General features: G+C 36.0%; 1 protein-coding gene across 1 annotated transcript in view; it reads right to left on the reverse strand.

The window, feature by feature from the left end:
- vps13c (vacuolar protein sorting 13 homolog C) overlaps nt 1–21,324 on the reverse strand; it is a 56,271-nt gene extending 34,947 nt beyond the window's left edge. Inside the window, exons 1-26 of the mRNA XM_077228551.1 lie at nt 21,209–21,324; nt 18,317–18,360; nt 17,904–17,946; nt 16,217–16,312; nt 15,599–15,631; nt 14,560–14,661; nt 12,986–13,048; nt 12,668–12,736; nt 12,381–12,490; nt 12,190–12,249; nt 12,012–12,071; nt 11,826–11,906; nt 9,504–9,561; nt 8,422–8,549; nt 7,674–7,780; nt 7,420–7,591; nt 7,154–7,216; nt 6,927–7,062; nt 6,735–6,829; nt 6,262–6,404; nt 5,925–6,117; nt 5,111–5,225; nt 4,865–5,001; nt 4,645–4,777; nt 4,444–4,561; nt 4,238–4,373 (exon numbers count right to left, since the gene is read on the reverse strand). Coding sequence (XP_077084666.1) covers nt 4,238–4,373; nt 4,444–4,561; nt 4,645–4,777; nt 4,865–5,001; nt 5,111–5,225; nt 5,925–6,117; nt 6,262–6,404; nt 6,735–6,829; nt 6,927–7,062; nt 7,154–7,216; nt 7,420–7,591; nt 7,674–7,780; nt 8,422–8,549; nt 9,504–9,561; nt 11,826–11,906; nt 12,012–12,071; nt 12,190–12,249; nt 12,381–12,490; nt 12,668–12,736; nt 12,986–13,048; nt 14,560–14,661; nt 15,599–15,631; nt 16,217–16,312; nt 17,904–17,946; nt 18,317–18,360; nt 21,209–21,308 — 2,595 coding nt within the window. The 5' untranslated portion in view covers nt 21,309–21,324. The remainder of the gene's footprint in view (nt 1–4,237; nt 4,374–4,443; nt 4,562–4,644; nt 4,778–4,864; nt 5,002–5,110; nt 5,226–5,924; nt 6,118–6,261; nt 6,405–6,734; nt 6,830–6,926; nt 7,063–7,153; nt 7,217–7,419; nt 7,592–7,673; nt 7,781–8,421; nt 8,550–9,503; nt 9,562–11,825; nt 11,907–12,011; nt 12,072–12,189; nt 12,250–12,380; nt 12,491–12,667; nt 12,737–12,985; nt 13,049–14,559; nt 14,662–15,598; nt 15,632–16,216; nt 16,313–17,903; nt 17,947–18,316; nt 18,361–21,208) is intronic.
- Between the last annotated feature and the right edge of the window lie 235 nt (nt 21,325–21,559).

Below are 21,559 nucleotides of genomic sequence, written 5' to 3' on the forward strand. Positions count from 1 at the left end.
ATCTTTCAATTGATTATGGAATTGTAATAATACATTTACCTGACATAATAAATTGTTATATTTGATTATTCTAACAGACTTTGACTTTATTTTCATTGGAGTTAAAAGGAATAGTCAAACATTAACGTATATTTAATGATGCACAGATATCATTGAAAAACCTTTTCATTTTATGGAGTCAGATGAAACGAGTTAATACATAAGATAAAATGTATTGCATTTAACCAAAAATACTTTGCCGCGAGAAAAGACAGTAACACGCAGAGACCTTCACCGCTAATTCGAATACCGCCATTGGATCGAGTTAGACGGCCTTACACTAGTAAGGGCTTTTTCTTGCTTGTTGAGGCAGCAAGTCCACTAATAAGATCCAGCACATGGCTCATTGGGTAGAGAGACAGTGATGTTGATTGTGGTTAATGTCTCTCCTGAGTTGTGTAATCTGTGGAGACTGAAGCTGCACTGTCACGCTCACAGAGCAAATTCAGGAACTTAATATGAAAGCAAGCAACTCTTTGTTTTGGATTCAGACATAGCACATGACTCTGAAAGCAATAAGTACACTGCAATTAGTTTAAGAGGCTTGAAATATTCATGGCTTTCAGAAAAATAACAGCAATGACAATAGTATCAAATACCTGTGGAGTCCTTATGGAGCTAATAATATGACAAAATGATTTGAATTTGAATTGTGTAAATTTGAATTATTTGCAAGTGTAATCTAACAAAATTGAATTTTAGGTGGTAGTTTAAATGGTTCTGAATTTGATTTTTTTTAAACGAATATTGAAGATTTGAAATTTAACAAATTTAAACGTTTTTATGGCTGAATTTTATAGACATGTATTTTCAAACAGCTAGTTTTTTTGTTCTGAATTCTTATACTGCAAATATTCAGTTTAAAAAAAATCAGATTCAAGTTTTCAAGATGAAGAAATTCGGAACTTCAAATTCAGTTTTCTAAAATTCAATCTCAAAAATTCAAACTCAAAAATTCAGATCTTACAGAAAGTAGGTCACAGGTCATCCACAGGGAAGAGTAGATGATCTCAGAAAAATCGAACAGAGCATTTTGGCCAATATATTCGCCTGCCTCTCGTCCTTACACAAGGTGTTTTTGAACAAAATCGTATCCCCAGTCAGTGGAAGCCAGAACGCAACGCCCAATATGTCAATATTCACCATTTAATGAACGCGTTTCAACTGGCTTACAGCTACTAGATACTCGACTGATGCATGATCAAATAGACATGCATTCCGCGTCATCTTGTCTGATTTGCTCTTTTTGCCCGTGATGGAGCGCGTCTCGTGGCTCTTACTAAGCGTCACCAGCCACAAGATCTCTCACTGTTTTCATTTACCAGACACTCGGATTGATACACGAAAACACACAAACAGTGCAATCCTGCTCTTATTTACCTTTATGTCATCTTATCTAATTTTATTTGCTCTTTTTGCCCGTGATGGAGCGCGTCTCGTTGCTCTTACTAAGCGTCACCAGCCACAAGATCTCTCACTGTTTTCATCTACCAGACACTCGGATTGATACACAAAAACAAACAAACAGTGCAATCCTGCTCTTTTACCCTTTCGTCATCGTATCTTATTATTTTATTCGCTCTTTTTGCCCTTGATAGAGCGCGTCTCGTGACTCTTACTAAGCGTCACACCAGCCACAATCTCTCACTGTTTGCATCTACCAGACACTCGGATTGATACATGAAAACACACAGACAGTGCAATCCTGCTCTTATTTACCTATTTGACATCTTTTCTTATTTTTTATTAGCTCCTTTGTCCCGTAATATGGAGCGCGTCTCGTGGCGCGCCAGCCACAAGATCTCTCACGTTACAGCGCCTGATACTCCGATTGACATATTCTGAAGGAGAATGTTTTTGACCACTCCATTAAGTTTTGTTTTGTATAAAGCATTTCCTTGAAGTGAATTTCGTTTTGTATAAATTGTATCTTAATTTTAATCAATGTTTGATCAACCAATTTCCTGGATTTAATAAATATAGCAGACATATAGGCCTATAACAATAAAATCATGACATTTTTCATTGCACGTTCCTCACATGCATGAGAAATATATCTAGGAAGGTAGAAATGTCTAGCCTAGTTTTAAACGAAACAATTCAAAACGAAAATTAATAGGTTACTCTCAGATTATGTAATCCGTATGAAATGAGCATTTCTAATCTCGGCGCGTTCACTACTGCGAAGATGGCGAGTCCAACTTCATCTTTGTAGCCAACACTGCCACAGAAAACACTTTATGGATGGGTGGAGGTGGTGGCTGTGTCACCCCGTGCCACCCACACGCTCCCTAAAGAACCTATCTTCTTATTAATTACTCAATAGCTGAAGCTAAGAAAATGTTGAGTTACATCAGGTAGCCTAAATTGGTTGCAGAAAATTTTCATTATTTGAAATCAGCTACCCCCACTCGAGAGTGAATACATGTAGCCTAACTACTTAAAAGTGTACTTAAACAATATTTCATAAACCACAATGTGATTTTTAAATATTCAGTTTACTCACTTGACTTTGGCATGTTCTGTGACAGACAGTTTGTTCTCCTGCACCATTCCTGGATGACAGGCTGTAAAACAGTGAGAGATCTTGTGGCAGACGCTAGTGGCTAACGCGACGAGCCACGAGACGCGCTCCATCACGGGCCAAAAAGAGCATATAAAATATTAGATATGATGACAAAAGGGTAAATAAGAGCAGGATTGCACTGTCTGTGTGTTTTCATGTATCAATCGGAGTGTCTGGTAGATGAAAACAGTGAGAGATTGTGGCTGGTGTGACGCTTAGTAAGAGTCACGAGACGCGCTCCATCAAGGGCAAAAAGAGCGAATAAAATATAAGATAAGATGACATAAAGGTAAATAAGAGCAGGATTGCACTGTTTGTGTGTTTTCGTGTATCAATCCGAGTGTCTGGTAAATGAAAACAGTGAGAGATCTTGTGGCAGGTGCGACGCTAGTGGCTGACGCGACGAGCCATGAGACGCGTTCCGTCACGGGCAAAAAGAGCAAATAAAATATTAGATAAGATGTGTTTTCGTGTATCAATCCGAGTGTCTGGTAGATGAAAACAGTGAGAGATCTTGTGGCTGGTGACGCTTAGTAAGAGCCACGAGACGCGCTCCATCACGGGCAAAAAGAGCAAATCAGACAAGATGACGCGGAATGCATGTCTATTTGATCATGCATCAGTCGAGTATCTAGTAGCTGTAAGCCAGTTGAAACGCGTTCATTAAATGGTGAATATTGACATATTGGGCGTTGCGTTCTGGCTTCCACTGACTGGGGATACGATTCTGTTCAAAACACCTTGTGTAAGGACGAGAGGCAGGCGAATATATTGGCCAAAATGCTCTGTTCGATTTTTCTGAGATCATCTACTCTTCCCTGTGGATGACCTGTGACCTACTTTCTGTAAGATCTGAATTTTTGAGTTTGAATTTTTGAGATTGAATTTTAGAAAACTGAATTTGAAGTTCCGAATTTCTTCATCTTGAAAACTTGAATCTGAATTTTTTTAAACTGAATATTTGCAGTATAAGAATTCAGAACAAAAAAACTAGCTGTTTGAAAATACATGTCTATAAAATTCAGCCATAAAAACATTTAAATTTGTTAAATTTCAAATCTTCAATATTCGTTTAAAAAAAATCAAATTCAGAACCATTTAAACTACCACCTAAAATTCAATTTTGTTAGATTACACTTGCAAATAATTCAAATTTACACAATTCAAATTCAAATCATTTTGTCATATTATTAGCTCCATAAGTCCTTACCAAGAAACTACCATTCATAATGCTTTCTGTACACCTAAAGACTTTGAAAAGATTTAGAAAAGATTTTATAAGATTATCAGCTCACATCTAAAGACTTGGGTTCACAGTTTTTAGTCTCAGACTAAGACTTGCGATAATATGAAACATGTTTGATATGAAAGACTAGAGAGAGACTGACATAAATCGGGTCGCCGACTGCAGATTATCACCTCACATTTAATGATCGAGACGACGGGAGCGCGCCGAGACTCCAGTAAGATTCCTAAAGACTGCCGGTCTTTAGTCTGGGACTGTGAAAATCCTTTGGTGTACACCCGGCTTAAGTCATGACTTATTAAGTGTGAGAAGAAGCAACACATTAGCCAATACAGAGAGACTGTACTGCTGTAGACTGTCTTTTTTCATTTGTCGTGTTTTCTGACCTTTTTTGTGGGAGTGCTAGGAGGGGTTGAGGTGGTCTGAGGAAGAGGAATACTGTCCACCAGTTCCAGAACACCCTGGATCTTCTGGTCAGAGATCTTCACATGAAGTAACGGCAGCTCCCCTGATACTTTGAACCTGGAAAGGAACGGATATTAGTGCATGTGTGAGGATGAAAAGAGACATGCGATAGAGAGCGAATGCTAACCTGGGCATTCGGGAATCTTTGTCCACCATACATTTAGCGACTTGAAGCGTGAAGTCCATTGGCTGCAGGATGTGCTGATGGGAGAAGCCTTCAAGGCGAGCATTTTTCCATTTCTCTCCTTCAAAAAAGAGCCACCAGGGAGATTAAAATAGCTTGTTCAGGCAGTTCAGTTCTTTGCTGTGTTGTGCTCATTGTGTTCACCTGATTTGCTATAGAGTATCTGGACACTGCGAAGCTCCAGTGAATATCTTTCATATGCTCTATCCATGATTTCCTCTAGTGATGAGAAACTTGCAGATATCGGCTGATGGCTGCCCTGATCTACACTGTTCAACTACAATCACATGCACACAAATATACAGTCAGACATTATTAGCAGAAAGATTTCTCTCTTAAATATGCTTTTACTTCCCTCCCTCACCTGTAGGTAACCAAAATCAACAATCATGAGGTCTGATTTGCCATCATAGAACCCAGACTTGGGCAGCAGCAAGTAGGAGGGTTTTAAATCGATCCGCAAGTCCAGCACCTTACGTGTCTCAATGATATGAGACAAACCTGTATTCATTTAAATACAAAAGAAAAGTATTACTGATGGCTCCTGACATACTCTCTCCCAGTGTGACCATTTCTCTTTGGGGATGATGGGAAATGAGGAGAGTGTTACCGCTGGCTGTCTTCTCTTTGATCTCCTCAAGTTTGCTGAGTGTTGCTGAAGTGATGACTTCCAGGTCAACTCCTTTCCCCGTCTTAAAGAATTCTGCAATGCTTATGACTGTCATCTATAAAACAGGCAAATGAATGGTACACAAAAAATGTAAGGCTAACCGCTTTATAATTATATGTAGTCTAATTATCTAAATAAATACATTTTCAAAATATTAATTATATTTTATTACATAAAATTAAGCACAAAAAAAAAAAATATATATATACACACTGTAATACACATTACATTAAGTCAAATGATCTGAATTTCAATACTCTTTAATTATAATTATGTTGTTTTATTTTAATATATTGTTTTACTATATTAAGTATAAAAATGCATATAACAAAATAAATACATATTTATATAAATTAATACATTTTGTCGAATTATCTAAATATTTAATTTTTTATTTTATTATATTAAATTAATTTAGAAAATAAACATTCATTTAATACATATATAAACACACACACATACTATATACATACATATATATATATATATATATACACACACACACACACACACACACACATCATAAACTGTATTGCAGTGGAAAATGCAATTCAGTTGGACTGACCAAATGTTGACATGTCTTTGACTACTTTGTAACAACGAAATTTTATGCAACTAAATTAAATATAGTATTAAGATATTAAGATAGTAACAGTTCTATTCTGCAACCAAAATCCACTTGGTACAAAGATCCAATGACTCCAATGTCTGAAATCAAAGGGACAACTATAGTGTGCGTGCACTTGTCTCTTACGGCATCATAGATGATCTCTACAGGCTGTGAATGAACTCTGAGTAGCTGGTCGGCTGTGCTGTTCTCGGGATTGAGCTCAAAGAGCACGCTGAGCAGAGAGGAGTCAGAGCCCCCGACTGACGCAATGAGAGACGGCACTTCCCCCTGCTGCTGTAGACCAGTCACGTACCAGTGTGCCAGTTTAGCCTCCACCCTACACAACACACACATTTCACACTAAACCATATCAAGACCAAACTAACTGAGCTCCTAAAGGCACTGTATACTTTGTATAAGGCCCTATATATATTTGTTGGCCAATGCTAAGGGTTTCCCTGTATGTATTCGTAATACATACCTGATGGCCTGTGCTCCTGGTCTCTGTGAGATGGACGTACTGAGGTCAATCATCTGCACCTTGAGGATCTCTGGAACGCCAGGCTCCTCTCTGAATGTTACTGAGGTGCTCAACAGTTTGAAGTTGACTATCACAGCTACATACTGCACATAAGCACATAATTATATTTGAGTATACGTCCCGGCTAAGGAGGATATGCTTAAAATAAGGTATTTGAAACATCTTGCACAGCATGTTTTATAAAGGTGCTGTCACATTAGTGAAATTTAGCTAGTGTAGCTATGTGTAAAGCACACTCACACAAAAATCACAGTTAAACAGTGTCTGTTGATCAACGCGCTGAATCCACATGACCAAATTTAACCTACTACGAAATGTGTGTAGGGAAATCTTTCACCCTCAATCGAAAACACATGAATTCTTATTGAAATGGTTGGATTTTCGTTGGATATAAATGTATATTTTCCACTCACATGTTTTGGTAAGGCAAGGTTATGTGAGCTCCCACTGTAGCCAATGGCTGTGTAGAGTTTCGTTTTCTCTTCAGGAGTCATGATGGAATCAATACCTGATAACAAATACACGTACATAAATATGTATGCACATCAAAAAAAGCATTCATTCAAAAGCAAGTTTAGCAAATATATCAGAGATAAAACACTCACTCTCAAGCTCTTTATCCTCCTCTTCCTCTTTTTTCTTCCCTTCTTTCTTGCCAAAAAAACCACTGAAGAAACCTCCTCCACTCTGTTTCTGAGGGGTGGCCTTTTTAGCAACCAGCTTCTGTCCTGACCGAACCACCTGGGGAGAGAGACAGTGAACTTACAGTACTACACTGGATTAAAAATATCAAAATATCAGAAGCCTTCTGTTTTGGTAAATGTTGTCATACCTCCATCTGAACCTGCTGTCTGGCCAATACAATGTTGAACACATCCAGAACTTTCTCCAGCTCCTGAGTGAAACAAAATAAATAAATGTATATACAGTGTGGTCCAAAAGTCTGAGACCATTAATGGAAAATTTTTATATGTATTATTTTAATTACATTTTTTGAATCATTAAAAACTGTTTTATCAGCATAACAACTTGTATGAAAAGTTAAGTTGAAAATGAATTTCTGAATTGTTAGTATTTTGTTTCATATGTAGCTAATACCTTGATCTGTTTCTCTGTGTCTTCTCGGACTTTGCCCTGTGTGAGTTTGTCTTTGTATGCTGCTTTGTAAGCCTTAAGCGCGTGCCTGTGCTTCTTGATGTTGGCCCAGTCCCACATCTGGTTAAAGTGCTTGATATGCACTTCTAGTATACTCTTGATGCAGTATTTCCACCTGACCAATCAGAGGAGCCATGTAAGTAACAACAAGATCCAGTTAATCAGTCAGTCATCATTTGAAGATCTAATGCACTTACCATTGCCTGGCATTTCTGTGCACTGGAACATCAGGCCTAAATTTTCTGTAGGGGCCGTTCTTCACCATGCAGTCTACAGACTCCAGCAGATCCACCATGGACATGTACTAGAATCACCCCAAAACAACATTGTTGTATCTTGGCTTTGACCCAAGATAAATCACCAGTCCCAATACAATTACACTACAGAATAATTTATATTTTGAGTAACAATTTGCATGTATTTATGTTATATATCTGTAATTATCTATCTAGAGTGGTCCTGTAAATTTCCCAACAAGCACGCTACCGTTCAAAAGTTTAGGTTTAAACTTTTTGAAAGAAGTCTCTTAGGTTCACCAAGTTTGATCAAAAATACATTAAAAACATATTATTATACTACTATTACACTTAAAATAACTGTTTTCTATTTAAATATACAGTATTTAAAATTTTTATTAATTCCTGTGATGGCAAAGCTAAATTGAATTTTCTTATTATTATCAATGTTGTGCTGCCAAATATTTTTGCGGAAACAGCAATACATTTTTATCAAGATTCTTTGAAAAAAAGTTCAAAAGAACAGCATTTTTTGAATAGATTTTATTTTTAAACAACGTAAGTCTTTACTGTTACTTTTGCACAATTGTATCTTTTCTTACATAATGAAATAATTAATAAAAAAAAAATAATAATAATAATAATATCTTAGTGGCCCCAAACTTTTGAATGGTAATTTGAGAGTACGCAATATGACACATGACAATACCTGAGGCTTGGTCATCTCAATTGCAATGTTCTGAACCTCAAGGTGCAGGTTTGCTTTGGGTGATTTTAGCTCAACTTCAGCATTAGGGTTGATGCACATCCTTGCAGAGGCAAAAATGGGTTTGAAAACTGTATGTAGAAACAAATCAGTTCATCATGATGAGTGCCATGGTTTATGATGCTAACACTAAGTTGGTCATAAATCCATTAACCGTTAAACTAATTTCATATTTCTCTAACTGGCAAATGCTCAGTGCATTCATATGTATGTTAATTGGAACTGTATTCCCATTCTTTCTGACATTTGTGGTTTAACTTTAGTACTTGTAATTATGGGGCTGTAGTAGAAATAGTACACATTGTGATTACTGGAGTTTGTGTGCTATAAGGAGGTGTGCCATGTGTGCAGTTTGAGATCACATAGCCTGTTTAAATAGAAAATCAAAAAGAAACCGTGGCAGGTAACACACACACACCCAGAAAAATCAGCATAAAAACAATAGGATTTGCAACAGTGAAACATGATTTTTACTATTTACAATTTACCATTTACTTCTTACAAGGCTTTCAACATCCATGTTGTTCTTTTTTACCTTATCATGTCTGATATTTATATTCTTTCAACATCTCTTCCGTTGAGCACAACACCAAAACATACTGGCAAAGCTAAACTAAACAGCTCAAGGCCAGATAATAATACATTAGCCATGAACCTTCTGTGGATAAGATAATACGTTAACACTTTACAATAAAGTCTCATTTGTTAACATTAATGTACTAACGAACATGAACTAATAATGAGCAATACATTTGATACAGTATTTATTAATCTTTGTGCTTTTTACAATACAGATTGTATCAAAGCAGCTTCACAGTTGTTTGTTCATGTTAGTTCACAGTGCATTAACTAATGTTAAAAAAATACAACTTTTGATTTTAATATTGCATAAAATATTGAAATTAACATGTCCTATGATTAAAAAACTCTATAGAAGTATTGTTCATTATCTGTTCGTGATATCTAAAGTAGTAAACTAATGTTAACTAATGAAACCTTTTTGTAGTGTTACAGATAATACATACTGTATTGATAGTCTCGCAGTTCCTCATTTTTTGAGCTGATTCCTGCTCTCAGCTTGTCCTGCAAACACACGCACACACAAAAAATCAAGTGATTTTAGATATGATTTAGATTTTTAGAAATAAACTTCAAATGTAAATTGATGAATAAAACTAAGAAACTTGCAGAATCTATTTCTAGGAATAAATTGAAAAAAAAAATCTTGACTTGGTCTTGACTGCATACACATGTATGTTGCAGTGGGGGAAATAAATTTTTTTTTAAAGTCTGAAAATGCCATCCTCACACAGTAATGTTGAAAGCTAAAATCACATTTTTGTGCAGCACATTATTTTTGTGTGTACTTACGCCTCTTACTAACTGAGTATATCCTCTTTACCAGTGAGCATAACATCCCCCACACAGATTATACAAACCACACCCTCAAACACACCATTAGAAACCACCGTCATGATTAATAAACACCCTTTTGCTTACTTAACTAGATAAAATCTACAAGGTTTTGAAGCAAGTTGCTTTTTTAAGACACATACATTTTATATATATTACTAAACTATAAATACACCAAAATATTAGTACATTTATTTATTTAGAGGTTATTTAAAGCAATCAGAGCTGAAAACCTCAAAGCAGACTTTTTTGACATACAAAAGATAGACCAGGGACACAGTACTGTTAATACAGATAAACAGAGCTAACAGTTTAGATTTTATATTATGTAGTAGGGGTTTTAATAGCAGTTGGACAGCACATTCAGGCCTGGACAGTTAGACAAAGAGCATGTGCATACTAGTGTTAGTTATGCTGTTATCTGTTTGAGGCGGTCTGTGTTAAGCTGATTGCAAAAACTTCTGAGATATACTATTCACTATAATACTGCTTTTGCCTCTATGAGAGATTAAGAAAGATTAAAAAATATAAGAGAGAGATTAAAAGTGTGTGAGAGGGAGAGATTAAAAGATGATAAAGTGCTAGGATCCAAGCAAATTCAACCATCACTGCATTAACTTAGAAGTCACAAGCCTTGATAAGAGATGAGTCAAATGATGCCTCCAGCTAAAGAGTCTTCACACTGACTCACAAACTAACCGTAAGACTTTTCAGCTACTGGTCAACATCAAAGATCTTCAGTATAGACATTCATGATAAACTACAATCGACAATTTTTCTTCCTAATACGATCATAAATACTCATCATGCTATAAAATAATAAAAGTTCAAATGCATGATATTTTTTATGTCTTAACAACTCTTATTATCCTTCTTTTATAATACCTACAGTACCGCCCCAGTTTTACAATGTAACTGCTAACCAATATAAACGCCAAGCTTTTCAAAATACACAAATGCAATTCATGCTTCCCTCACGTGCTTCTAAATTAAACGTTTAGTAGACCCAAAAATGGAAATTCTGTCATCAATTACTCACCCTCATGTCATTCCACTTTTGTTCATCTTCAAAACACAAATTAAGATTTTTTTAATGAAACCCGAGATATTTTTGTCCATCGATTGAAACTCCATGCACTGCTTCAAAATGTTCATAAAGATGTTGTAAACAATTCATATGAATCCAGTGGTTTAATCAAAGTCTTCTGAAGAGACACATTCACTTTATATGATGAACAGATTTAATGCAGGTTTTTACTCACATATAAATATTAATCAGCAGCACACGTACATCAAATGTGGCAAAAAGGGAGTGTAACTGTACTTTCTTGATGTGCGAGAATAAACATAATTGGTTCTGGGAAATTGTAAACATGCTTGCGTGACACGATCAAGATCAAATCTCATTGATTATCATGCATCAGACAAGTACAGTTGAGATTCCGTTTATCATATTTAATGCGCTCAATGTATGTGCATTAATCAATGTCTATACCTGAATAAACCCCTAAATTAAATCTGTTTATGATATAAAGTAATTGTATATTTTCATAAGACTTGGATTAAACCAATATATTTATTAAAAAGATTACTTTTACAATGTCTTTATGAAGTGTCAAATTTTTGGTTGCATGAACTTTCGATGGAGGGACAAAAATCTTTCAGGTTTTATTAAAAAAATAATCTTCATTTGTGTTTTGAAGATTAATGAAAGTCTTATCAGTTTGGAACAACGTGAGGGTGATTGATGACAGAATTTTTTATTTGCATTTAATCTGATTGATCAGATCAGATTTTAAACTGGTCAATATGATGCACCATTTACAATGCCTGACGACAACATAGCAGTCTTCAATACTAGATCAATACTATGAAAATCCTATATAAACACCACCACAGAGTTTAGCTGTTATGAAATATGAAAGGCACATTACCACTATCTCTTCCCAGGAGCCTCTGTAGAATATTGGGCTGTTCACGTTCCAATAGGCACAAAAACACTCCAGGCGGCCCAGCTTATGTAGAGAATACACACAGACACACAGGTAAGACACAAAACCACAGTTGTAGTGTGAAATCTTATTATTATGGAATATAAGACATGTATACTGTTGGCTTACTTTATAGATGATCTTGGCTGCTTCATTTAGAATACAAGTCTTCCAGTTCTCATCTGCTGTCTATAAGAGAGAAAAACTGATACTTAAAGACCACTACAAATAAGAACTGCTCATTTCAAATGAATTGTAATAGAGCTTCACTTTGTGATATTTATATGAACGTATTTTGAGAGAGCACCTGTAGACTGAGTTCTGAAAGAGTCAGGCCCATAGAAAGAGGTTTTTGTGGATCTGACACCTGAAGCACAGTGAGAAAATGCCTGTCACATAAGTCCAACAAACTTGTACAATTTAATTGCACAACTAAAAGCCACATCTGCATTCAAAAATACACGTAAATGAAGATATTTATGCAGAGTCAACACTTACATCATCCTCGTATCTGATGTGAATGCTGGTGATTTTGACCTGGAGGTTTTTGATAACTTGTGTAGCCAGTTTCTCAGTGAACGTGTCTTTCTTTTCCTCCTGAGGCTTCTCTGAAATTAAAAAATAATTCAGTAAACATCAATGAAGGGTTTATCTTAGCCCCATCCTATTTGTCATGTTTACATAAGTGTTGGATTAAGGCATTATAATATTTAATTCAACAAACAGAATAAAGTTTGCTCATATTTGCCACGATGAGTCGATCACAGTCGCTTCAGGCCACCCACCTGCTTTATGTTCATACTTTTTAGATCTCCTAAAGGGTTTTTTATGCTTTTTAAGCTTACGTCCTTTGTCTTAGAGCGCAGCATTGGGGGAGAGAGAAAAGTTGGTGAGGTAGAAAAGAATCATAGTGCAGCAATAAACACTTACCCTTGCAATAAACACACACTTGCATAAAAATGCACAGAAGCACACCACGCAGTAAGAAGGAAAAAAGATGTCTACACATGTACACCTTCAGTAAACACTAAAAAAAAAGTATGTCTCTTTGAATAGAAGACGGATGTCTGATTGGCCTGCTATAAGAATGGGTTTGTACGTACCCCGTGGTGGATTCTTATACACATAATTCTCCAGATCAAACACAAACTCTCCAGCCTGAGAGCCTGCGGTCCATCAGATGCAGCACAAAGCAAACACACAAAGCTGTTAAGGATAGAGATCTGAATGTACAGACGGACAGATGGACGGATTGGTACATGAATGAATGTAGGGTTGGATGGATGGATGTTTGGTGTGAACTGATTGAAGGGTTGATGTGATTCAATGAATGTAGGGATCCACCGAAATTCTATTGATATTTTGTCATACTGTGGCCACTCACAGATAAATGGACAATATAATAAATCTATATAAAAAAGCAAAACCTTAAAATACACTATCAAAACCTAACTTTAAAAGTCTCTTATCTCACCAAGGCTGCATTATTTGGTCAAAATACAATAAAACATGTATATTGTAAAATATTATAACTATGTAAAATAAATGTTTCCTAATTTAATATACTGTATTTTGAAATGTAATTTATTACTGTGATAGCAAGATGAAATTTTAAAACAGTTGTGCTGCTTAAAGTCACCATGAAATCAAAATTGACAATTCTTACTTTTTCCTGCAATACTGCAGTAATTCTTATAAATAATTTATCTGTGCAGTGTGCACATCATTGTTTTAAAAAAATAAGTGCCCTCATATTCTTAAATCAAAATAACTTCTCCTCCCTCAAGCAGCATCATCTCTTCTCTGATGTTGAGCGCTGGACAACCTGTCACTCACACGATCACTCCAATAGCAAATCACAACGATCCAACCAATTCCCAGTGGATAAAATCCAAAAGTCCTGCCCTACACTTTTTATCATTGGAGAAGCTGTTTCACTCAAAAATATGTCACAATAGCAAAGAAAAGGCTTCCGTTTCATGCAGAGTATTCATTTCTTTGAAAAAAAAAATAAAAGGTAGTGTAAATACTTTTATTTGGACATCATCACATTATAATGTTCTAAATAATGATAAATATTTATTTAGAAATTTGCTATAAAAAAAGAACATATTTGAATTAGGAAAAATAAGTGCTCATAATAGGGACCCCTGGGTGCTGGTTAGACAGTACTAGAAAAACTATAAGAGAGATTAAGACACATTTTAGAATAATGAATAGCTGTTGATGTGTTTTTTTTTTTATTATAAATAAACAACCCTTTTTATGCACAGACATCTACAGCTTTGATAATGTTACATACACACAACAACTCCCTCTATATGTGATCTTAAAGAGAAAGCAATCTTAAAGGTTTGCCATATACTACTTCTACCCCTCTAAGTTAGTGCTAGATGATGCAATAAACCTCAAAACAGCCAGAAGCAGTTAAGATTTATTGAGCAACCTTAAATAAATGGATGAATGAATGATGAAGGAGGTTGAAAAAGCCTGAAGACCATGAACAGATGGATGGGGATAAATGAATTGATGAACATCCGTTAATAAAGTTATACGTCCCACAATTGTGTATAAATTGCACAGAGACCATAAGGAGAGAGCTAGCAAAAATTGACTACACACAAGCTCAAGAAATGATTACATCCAGTGTAAACAAAACGGACAAGTGGTTTCTCACCTCTGCGAGCGACCAGCTGAAGGGTCTCCTCAATGCGCTGAAGCTCCTTCTGTTTGGCCTCCTGAAGGTACCGCTCTTCTTTAACTGCATCATACTTAATCGCTTCAACACACAACACACACAGTTAGAGGCAAACGAACATCACAATCAACATTAATATCATTCACACCTCAGAAGTCTTTTATTTATTACTAAACAGTTTTTACAACTGCCACCTAACATTGTCTTCAGATACACACAGATGTACACGTGGAAAAAAACAAGCATAGATTTACACACTGAGAGCGGTCAACCATGTGATAACAGAAAAGTAATTTACAATGACCACCTATCTCTCTTTGCACTAAGTAGCTGAAGTCCAATGCTGCTCATTCAAGCAGACTTAAGATTTTCATTGCGGCTCTATTCTCTGCTTGGCAACCACTCGCAAAGCTCTATCAGGAAAGACTGGTTTTAGATGAATCGATGAGAAAACAAAAGCTTGTACATGCTGGCACGGTTTATCCTTCTTCATTAGAGTAATGTCAGAGACAATTGCAAAGTAGCCCTAGAAAATGGCAGATGAAAAAATGTCATTGCTTATTTTTGTTCTGGTGAGACCAAAAGGGTTTGAGGAGTTCCTGAGGCAATACAGTCCATTAGAGAGATAGTGTATTCATTCTATTATCTCATTCTGAAGCAACAAAACTGCACAGCACATCTTTCCACAATGTTGTTTAGAGTATGTGACTTAAACATATGCTCCCAAAGAGAAAAGCTTGTGTATATCTTATAAAACCAACAATGTTTGATTGGCATTTAGAACTTGACTGTCTTCATTCCCAGAGACAGACAGAAACTGACTTTAAGAGACTTTCAATACATCCTATCAAAGGCTCACCAAAACAAACACTTGTGTTTGTATGATTAGACATTGTAACCACAGAAGAAAAAAAAAAGTTCACCATGATAATCAAAGAGTTAGATACACACAAGAGCAGCTTATCCGGTCCGGGTCCCAAACCACCACCCTGCTACCCACCTTCTACAACTGGCTTACCATTGTAAGGTGAGGAAAATAACTTAGACTCAGCTGTAACATGTAAAAGACAATGTCAGTTGAAGCAGCCCAATAGATACAGAAGATATATACTGTATCAAAGAAATTCAGTTATTTAGTATGTTTGTAGCTGCTGCTTTACTAGGCATAAAAATAACATCCTCAGTTTTTAAATGAGAAGATAATCAAATGGTTCGAGAGTTACTGAGTTTTTACGTATTGTTCATTGTCAATGCATAACACCCCAAATTATTTCATTACAAATATCAAAAGTATAAGTATACAGTATTTTGTGTCTAGTTTTCATTAATACAATCTTCACTAATAATTAAAGTTTCTTAGTGCAGTGAAAAGTAGTGTATAATGCAAGACGCTTGGTCAATTCAGAACCATAAACTAGCATTCTACTTCTATCATAGAAAGATATTGTAAAAGTAGTAAGAGCATTATACTAGTATGTGGTTCCGAATTCAGTAACTGTATGACTGCAGTAGAGTGCCATGAAATAAACAGGAATGCTTCAGGCTAGATATATAAAACCCTTTTTTAAACTTCCACTTAAAGAGATGTGTTGCATTAAGAACATTTTAAGTAAAACAAAAAACTAAAAGCACTTACTTGCACCAGGAACCACCAGAAGGTATAATCCATCTAATGTGGCCACCACTGCTTCATTGTAAAGGTTTTTCCAAGGGATCTTCAGAGTCAGTTTACCTAAAGAGCAGACATTTTCAATTCAATGTCTCAGTTAAAAGTAAATGATTTAGCCTACCGCAGCCTACTGTCGCACGCGCATGCTCGCTGTTTATCCAGCACCGGCTTTGGAATCAACAATGGCCACAGACAAGGTAGAGTATGATGCATGATTGTATGAAAGACATCACAAACGAAGTAAAACAATATAAATAAATAAAGCAGTCGAATTTTGTAGTTCTTTTTGTGCTCCGGTTACTACCCGAAACCCGAAGTTACATAGTGCCAGTAAAAGCGATACAGAGCACGTCAGGCTATGGCAGACGTGTCATCTAACCTATTGTAAGTCGATGTACCATCACAAGGGTGTTTGAAATATATTATGAAGGTTGAAAAACTACATAGTGTTACTTTAAAATGACCAGTGCTGATGCCACTCCATCTCCTATTGCAGTCTTTAATCTTGCAATTAGCTGATGATAAATAAAATGCAGTAGCAATTCATATCTGTTGCTTTTGCATATAGCGTGGGGATCGAAGATCAGATTTATATTTGTTTTGCAGAGACACATTTATGTGGCCAAGTGTAAATGGAGCTATTTTAACAAATCAGATAGCTATCCGATCAGTAAAAACACGTGACGTGAAGTGACCAGGTGTAAACGCCTTATGACACACATTAAACAATATAAACATGGTTATTAGGCAGAATCAGAGTCAGTTAAAAATAATTAGAAGATTTTGTTCAGAAACAAGAGCAGTTGAACATTGTGGAAACACCAACATTCCTTCTAGAAAAATGTAAATATGGTATGCAAGTTGTTGGATTATTGGATGACATATGTCACTATGTCATTATTGGGTGACATATGTTATTATATGTCCTTGATCAAAAGATTTCTAGACATATTATGTCTAGAAATATTTTGATCAAGGACATATAATAAGCAGAATAAAAGCAGACCTTTTTATTTAAGATTTTCTTAAATGTAGTAAATATGCAGGGAATTTCACAGAAATTCTCAGACTAGAATGTCGTCCTTGTTAACCAATTACTTTTTACAACTTGACATCTAGAAACACAGTCCATCAGATGTTTAAAGTCATCTGACAGTATCATGTGATTACATGAACTGATGACTGTTTTAACAAGCTCCTTCTTATTGGCAAGGCATCTGTGCTGCAATGTTTGCTGAATTAGAAGCATCTGTTAAAACTGATTCAACTCAACAGACAAATCTGTTGAAGAAAAAAAAAACTGTGAAAGCAGACCACAAACTTTAAATGACTATATTCAAATTCATATTACAACAGCACAGAACCCTCCAGCTGCTCAAATGTCTTTACTATATTTTGAGTGTGATAGAACCACCATGTAGTGAAATAAAAATCACTTGACTTTTATGGCAAAGTTCAGTCTTGAGTAGCACAATATGGGAAGTGCAATTAATCACACCAAACATCGAAACTTTTTTTCTGCTACAATTTCCTTGGTTACAGGTTATCAACAAACAAGGCAGAATATTAGAAAGTACAAATTTCACAACTTTTTTCATGACAAAACACATGCAACAGCACAATTTCCCAGATAAAGAGAAAGTTGGATACTCACCAATCTGACCAGCCTTCACTTTAAAAGGGACATCAAACTCACTCTAAAGAACAAAGATAAAATGGGTTTGAATGCATATTTCAAACAAACAATATAAAGACACCATTTTGTGCACATATACATATAAAAACTCTAGTCATTATAATTTAGTTGTGGAAACATCAGCAAATCTCCATGCGTTAGCATTCTTGATTCAGCAGAAGCCAGAGGCGCTTAAGAGGTGACCACAGTGTTGCATAAACAAACACGCTCTCTTATCAAGATAAATATGGTTCTTTCATGTGTTTAACTATATCCTTTAAGTTTTGAGACATGACATTGTTAATAAATAACATATAAATCTACATTAAAATTATATCTAACAAGTAACTAAACTTGGTGAATGAAGTTAACATTGTCGAATGCAAACTTACCAAAGCATTTTCTTTCACCCTCAGATTTTCCAACACCACATTTCCTAAATAAAAAAAGAGAGAAAAATTACTTATTGTACATTTTATATATTTAGGTATTCAATGGCATATGTATTGCAGACTGTATTTGTATTATATGGTCTGTGTTCAATTTTTAACACTGCAATTTGGCATTTATGGAACAATACAGTATATCCATCCACCGAAATACCAGAACCTCGTCATTCTGCCAGTGTCAAAGATAAGAAATGCTACCACGAAACACATAAACAAATGAATCCAGGTATGATTGGCCACTTTTGACATCAACGATAATTGGATTGGCATCACAGAAAAGAAATAAATGTCAACCAGGGCAACCTATCTGATGCTTGGATAAAGATGTCACCTTATCAAATGGCATGCTGACAAAATAACAGGGCACCTATCCTGATATGGCCAAGGATTGTCTAAACCCCTGTGGAGTCTCTCACACCTATGAAAGCTGACTGTATAATATAGTAAAACGGTTTCCTCCTCTCCTTCTCTCATTTTAACAACAGCTGACAATTTTAAACTTGCAATAAAATGAGAGTAACAACAGATATACTTCTACTACTTCCATAATTTGGGACGTAGCCGAAATCAGATTCTAACGGATTATCGGAAAAGTAAAAAACCAAGGGTGGGGACTCGGTTCTATGCATCGGTTGAATTTTTTGCACTCAAAAACTGCGGCAGATGAACGTCAGCTTGCAGGCCAGGGGCGTCAGTTTAAGCAGACTAAATGATTGGAGAAATCCTGCATACAGTATGTCACCAGAGAGAACTCCTCTGGAAGATCCAGTAATGTAATTGATTAAAAATTGCGAGGTGATTTTTATTTTTATTTTTTTAAATAGAAGATATACATTTAACTGAAAGAATCTAGTTGGAGTTGTTCCGGCAGTGACATATCCAGTAACGTGACTATAATAACACAGCAGAATGACAGAAATTTTACATATGACTCCTTTCAAAGCATATACTAAAAGATTAACTCAACTGAACGAACACACCTACAGTACATAAACAATACATTGTCCACAAAAAGAAAGATTAAGCACAGATGGGAAGTTTATGGGAATTGTTTCCATCAGTGGTAATCGGAATAATAGATGGACCTCACCCCACCAATAATATCTCTAATTAATTATTATTTTGAATAATTATTGCACATTGATTTGATTAATTATAGCAAATGTTACAATTGAACCACAGCTGCAATATTTGAAAATCTGGATAAATAAATAAAAATTAGGACATTATTGTTTTTCTTTTAAGCTATCCAAACCAATTGTACCGTTAATTCTGTACATAATATGTACAAAAGTTTATAGCTAAAACTCTAAAGTGGAATCATTAGTATTGTAATGATAGGAGTGATTTGGGTCATAGAACCATTGATGTTTATCTGTAGTGAAATGTAGTGCTCAAGGTTTTTCCAAATAGATATTTGGAATTTAACTTTTGCAAGATATTTTGAATCTGTTCCTACAATGTAACACTCTGAATTGCAGTATGACATACAGAGTAAGTGTAAAGCAATTCCTTCACACACACACGCGCGCGCGCGCGCAAATGCATACATAATGTGAAATTAACAGGCTTTCAGAATAATGTTTACGACTAAGATACATACTACATAATAGGGCGGAAACTCTATAAATTGTCCGGGAAACAGACACACTCTGTCAGTTTAATTCTAGACTAAAACGTATCTCTTTTACCTGGCATTCATATAGAAAATTATACATTTCTATTATTCAAATCAGTTTTTATTGATTATTGGGCTGCATAGGTCAGCCGGACCCGGGGACACTTCCTATAACACCGGATGTACTCGTCGTTACATCATAAGAAGAATGGCATCTACGCTAATGTTAGTATTTCTGTTTATTCCGAGGTTTTCTGAAGTCAGCCGGATCCGGGCCGTATCCAGATCAGATAGTGGACCTGCTCCGCCCTGGACCAATCCACAAGGCATCCCTGAAGTACCAGCCTCAACAGCCCTGTGAAGGCCTCATCACGACACTGGTCCTCAAGAAACTCGTCTCGATACCAGCGTGATGACTCCGACTTCCAACCAGATGGAACTGGATAAATATTCTGAATGTTCTGATCGAATCTGACTTCTGACTGTAATGCTGCCTGAATCAAAATCATACACTAGCTGTTCGTTCGTTCGTTGTGACAGAATGGAGAAAAAAAATCATGGGAGAAACCAGGTTTTTAATATAATCATAATCATTCATTGTTAATCATAATCGTACACTGTTAATCATAAGCATAAACACTGTTAATCATAAGCATAAACACTGTTAATCATAATCATACACTGTTCATTTGTTGTGACAGAGCCTGGTTTCTCCCATGTTTTTCTTTCTCCATCCTGTCACCTGATGGAGTTTTGGTTCCTTGCCACTTGCCTTGGCTTTTGGCTTGCTTAACGTTAGTTGGGTACATTTATATTCAACAATATTATTGATCTGCCTTAATGTGGACGATGACGCATTTTTCTTCTAGAAACAAACTTTGTTGTGTTATTTTCATGTTGTCACTGTGAAGCTGCTTCGATAAAATCTGTATTGTAAAGAGCGCTACATAAATAAAGGTGACTTGACTATAAATAATGTAAGTAAACCGTATAAATAATGGTTGTTTTCATCGCCTCCATCCAAACAAATTGACAGACTGCCAATCTTACAGAACAGAAACCGATTAAACATTAATGGCATTAATGGACACTGCAGTAAATGTAGCTACACCTAGCTTTCACTACATATCGGAATAGGACGTTTTGCAACAGAAAACAAACCAGAGGAAAAGACGAGCGTTTGCTGTTGACGAGCTGTTTGACGAATGTACGCTTACCTCCCCATATGCCAATCTTAAGCTGCGACTTGTCCAGGTTTTCCACATAATCTCCAATGAACCTGTTCAAGAGATCACTGACTAAAGACTCAAACACCATGGTGAGTCGCTACTCTGCGGTCAAGCCAGCCGCCACCCCAAAATGTACTGTCAATCTAACCGCCACTATATTTCGCGGTTACTTCACTTCTTGTGTAGGCGTTTGCTTTAGATCAAGATCGACTCTTTTGGTGATCTACTCACACTGTCTGCGTCTGGGGTCGCGCGATTACATTATAAACAGGCCGGCCAGTTGATTGTAGAACATTGTTTGCAAAGTGAAAAAGTGTGCTGATGGTGGCTAATGTTCAT

The sequence above is a fragment of the Siphateles boraxobius genome, unplaced genomic scaffold (genome assembly GCF_051911475.1).
Source record: "Siphateles boraxobius isolate OS27281-9 unplaced genomic scaffold, OSU_SipBor_1 130, whole genome shotgun sequence".
Taxonomy (NCBI): Eukaryota; Metazoa; Chordata; class Actinopteri; order Cypriniformes; family Leuciscidae; genus Siphateles; species Siphateles boraxobius.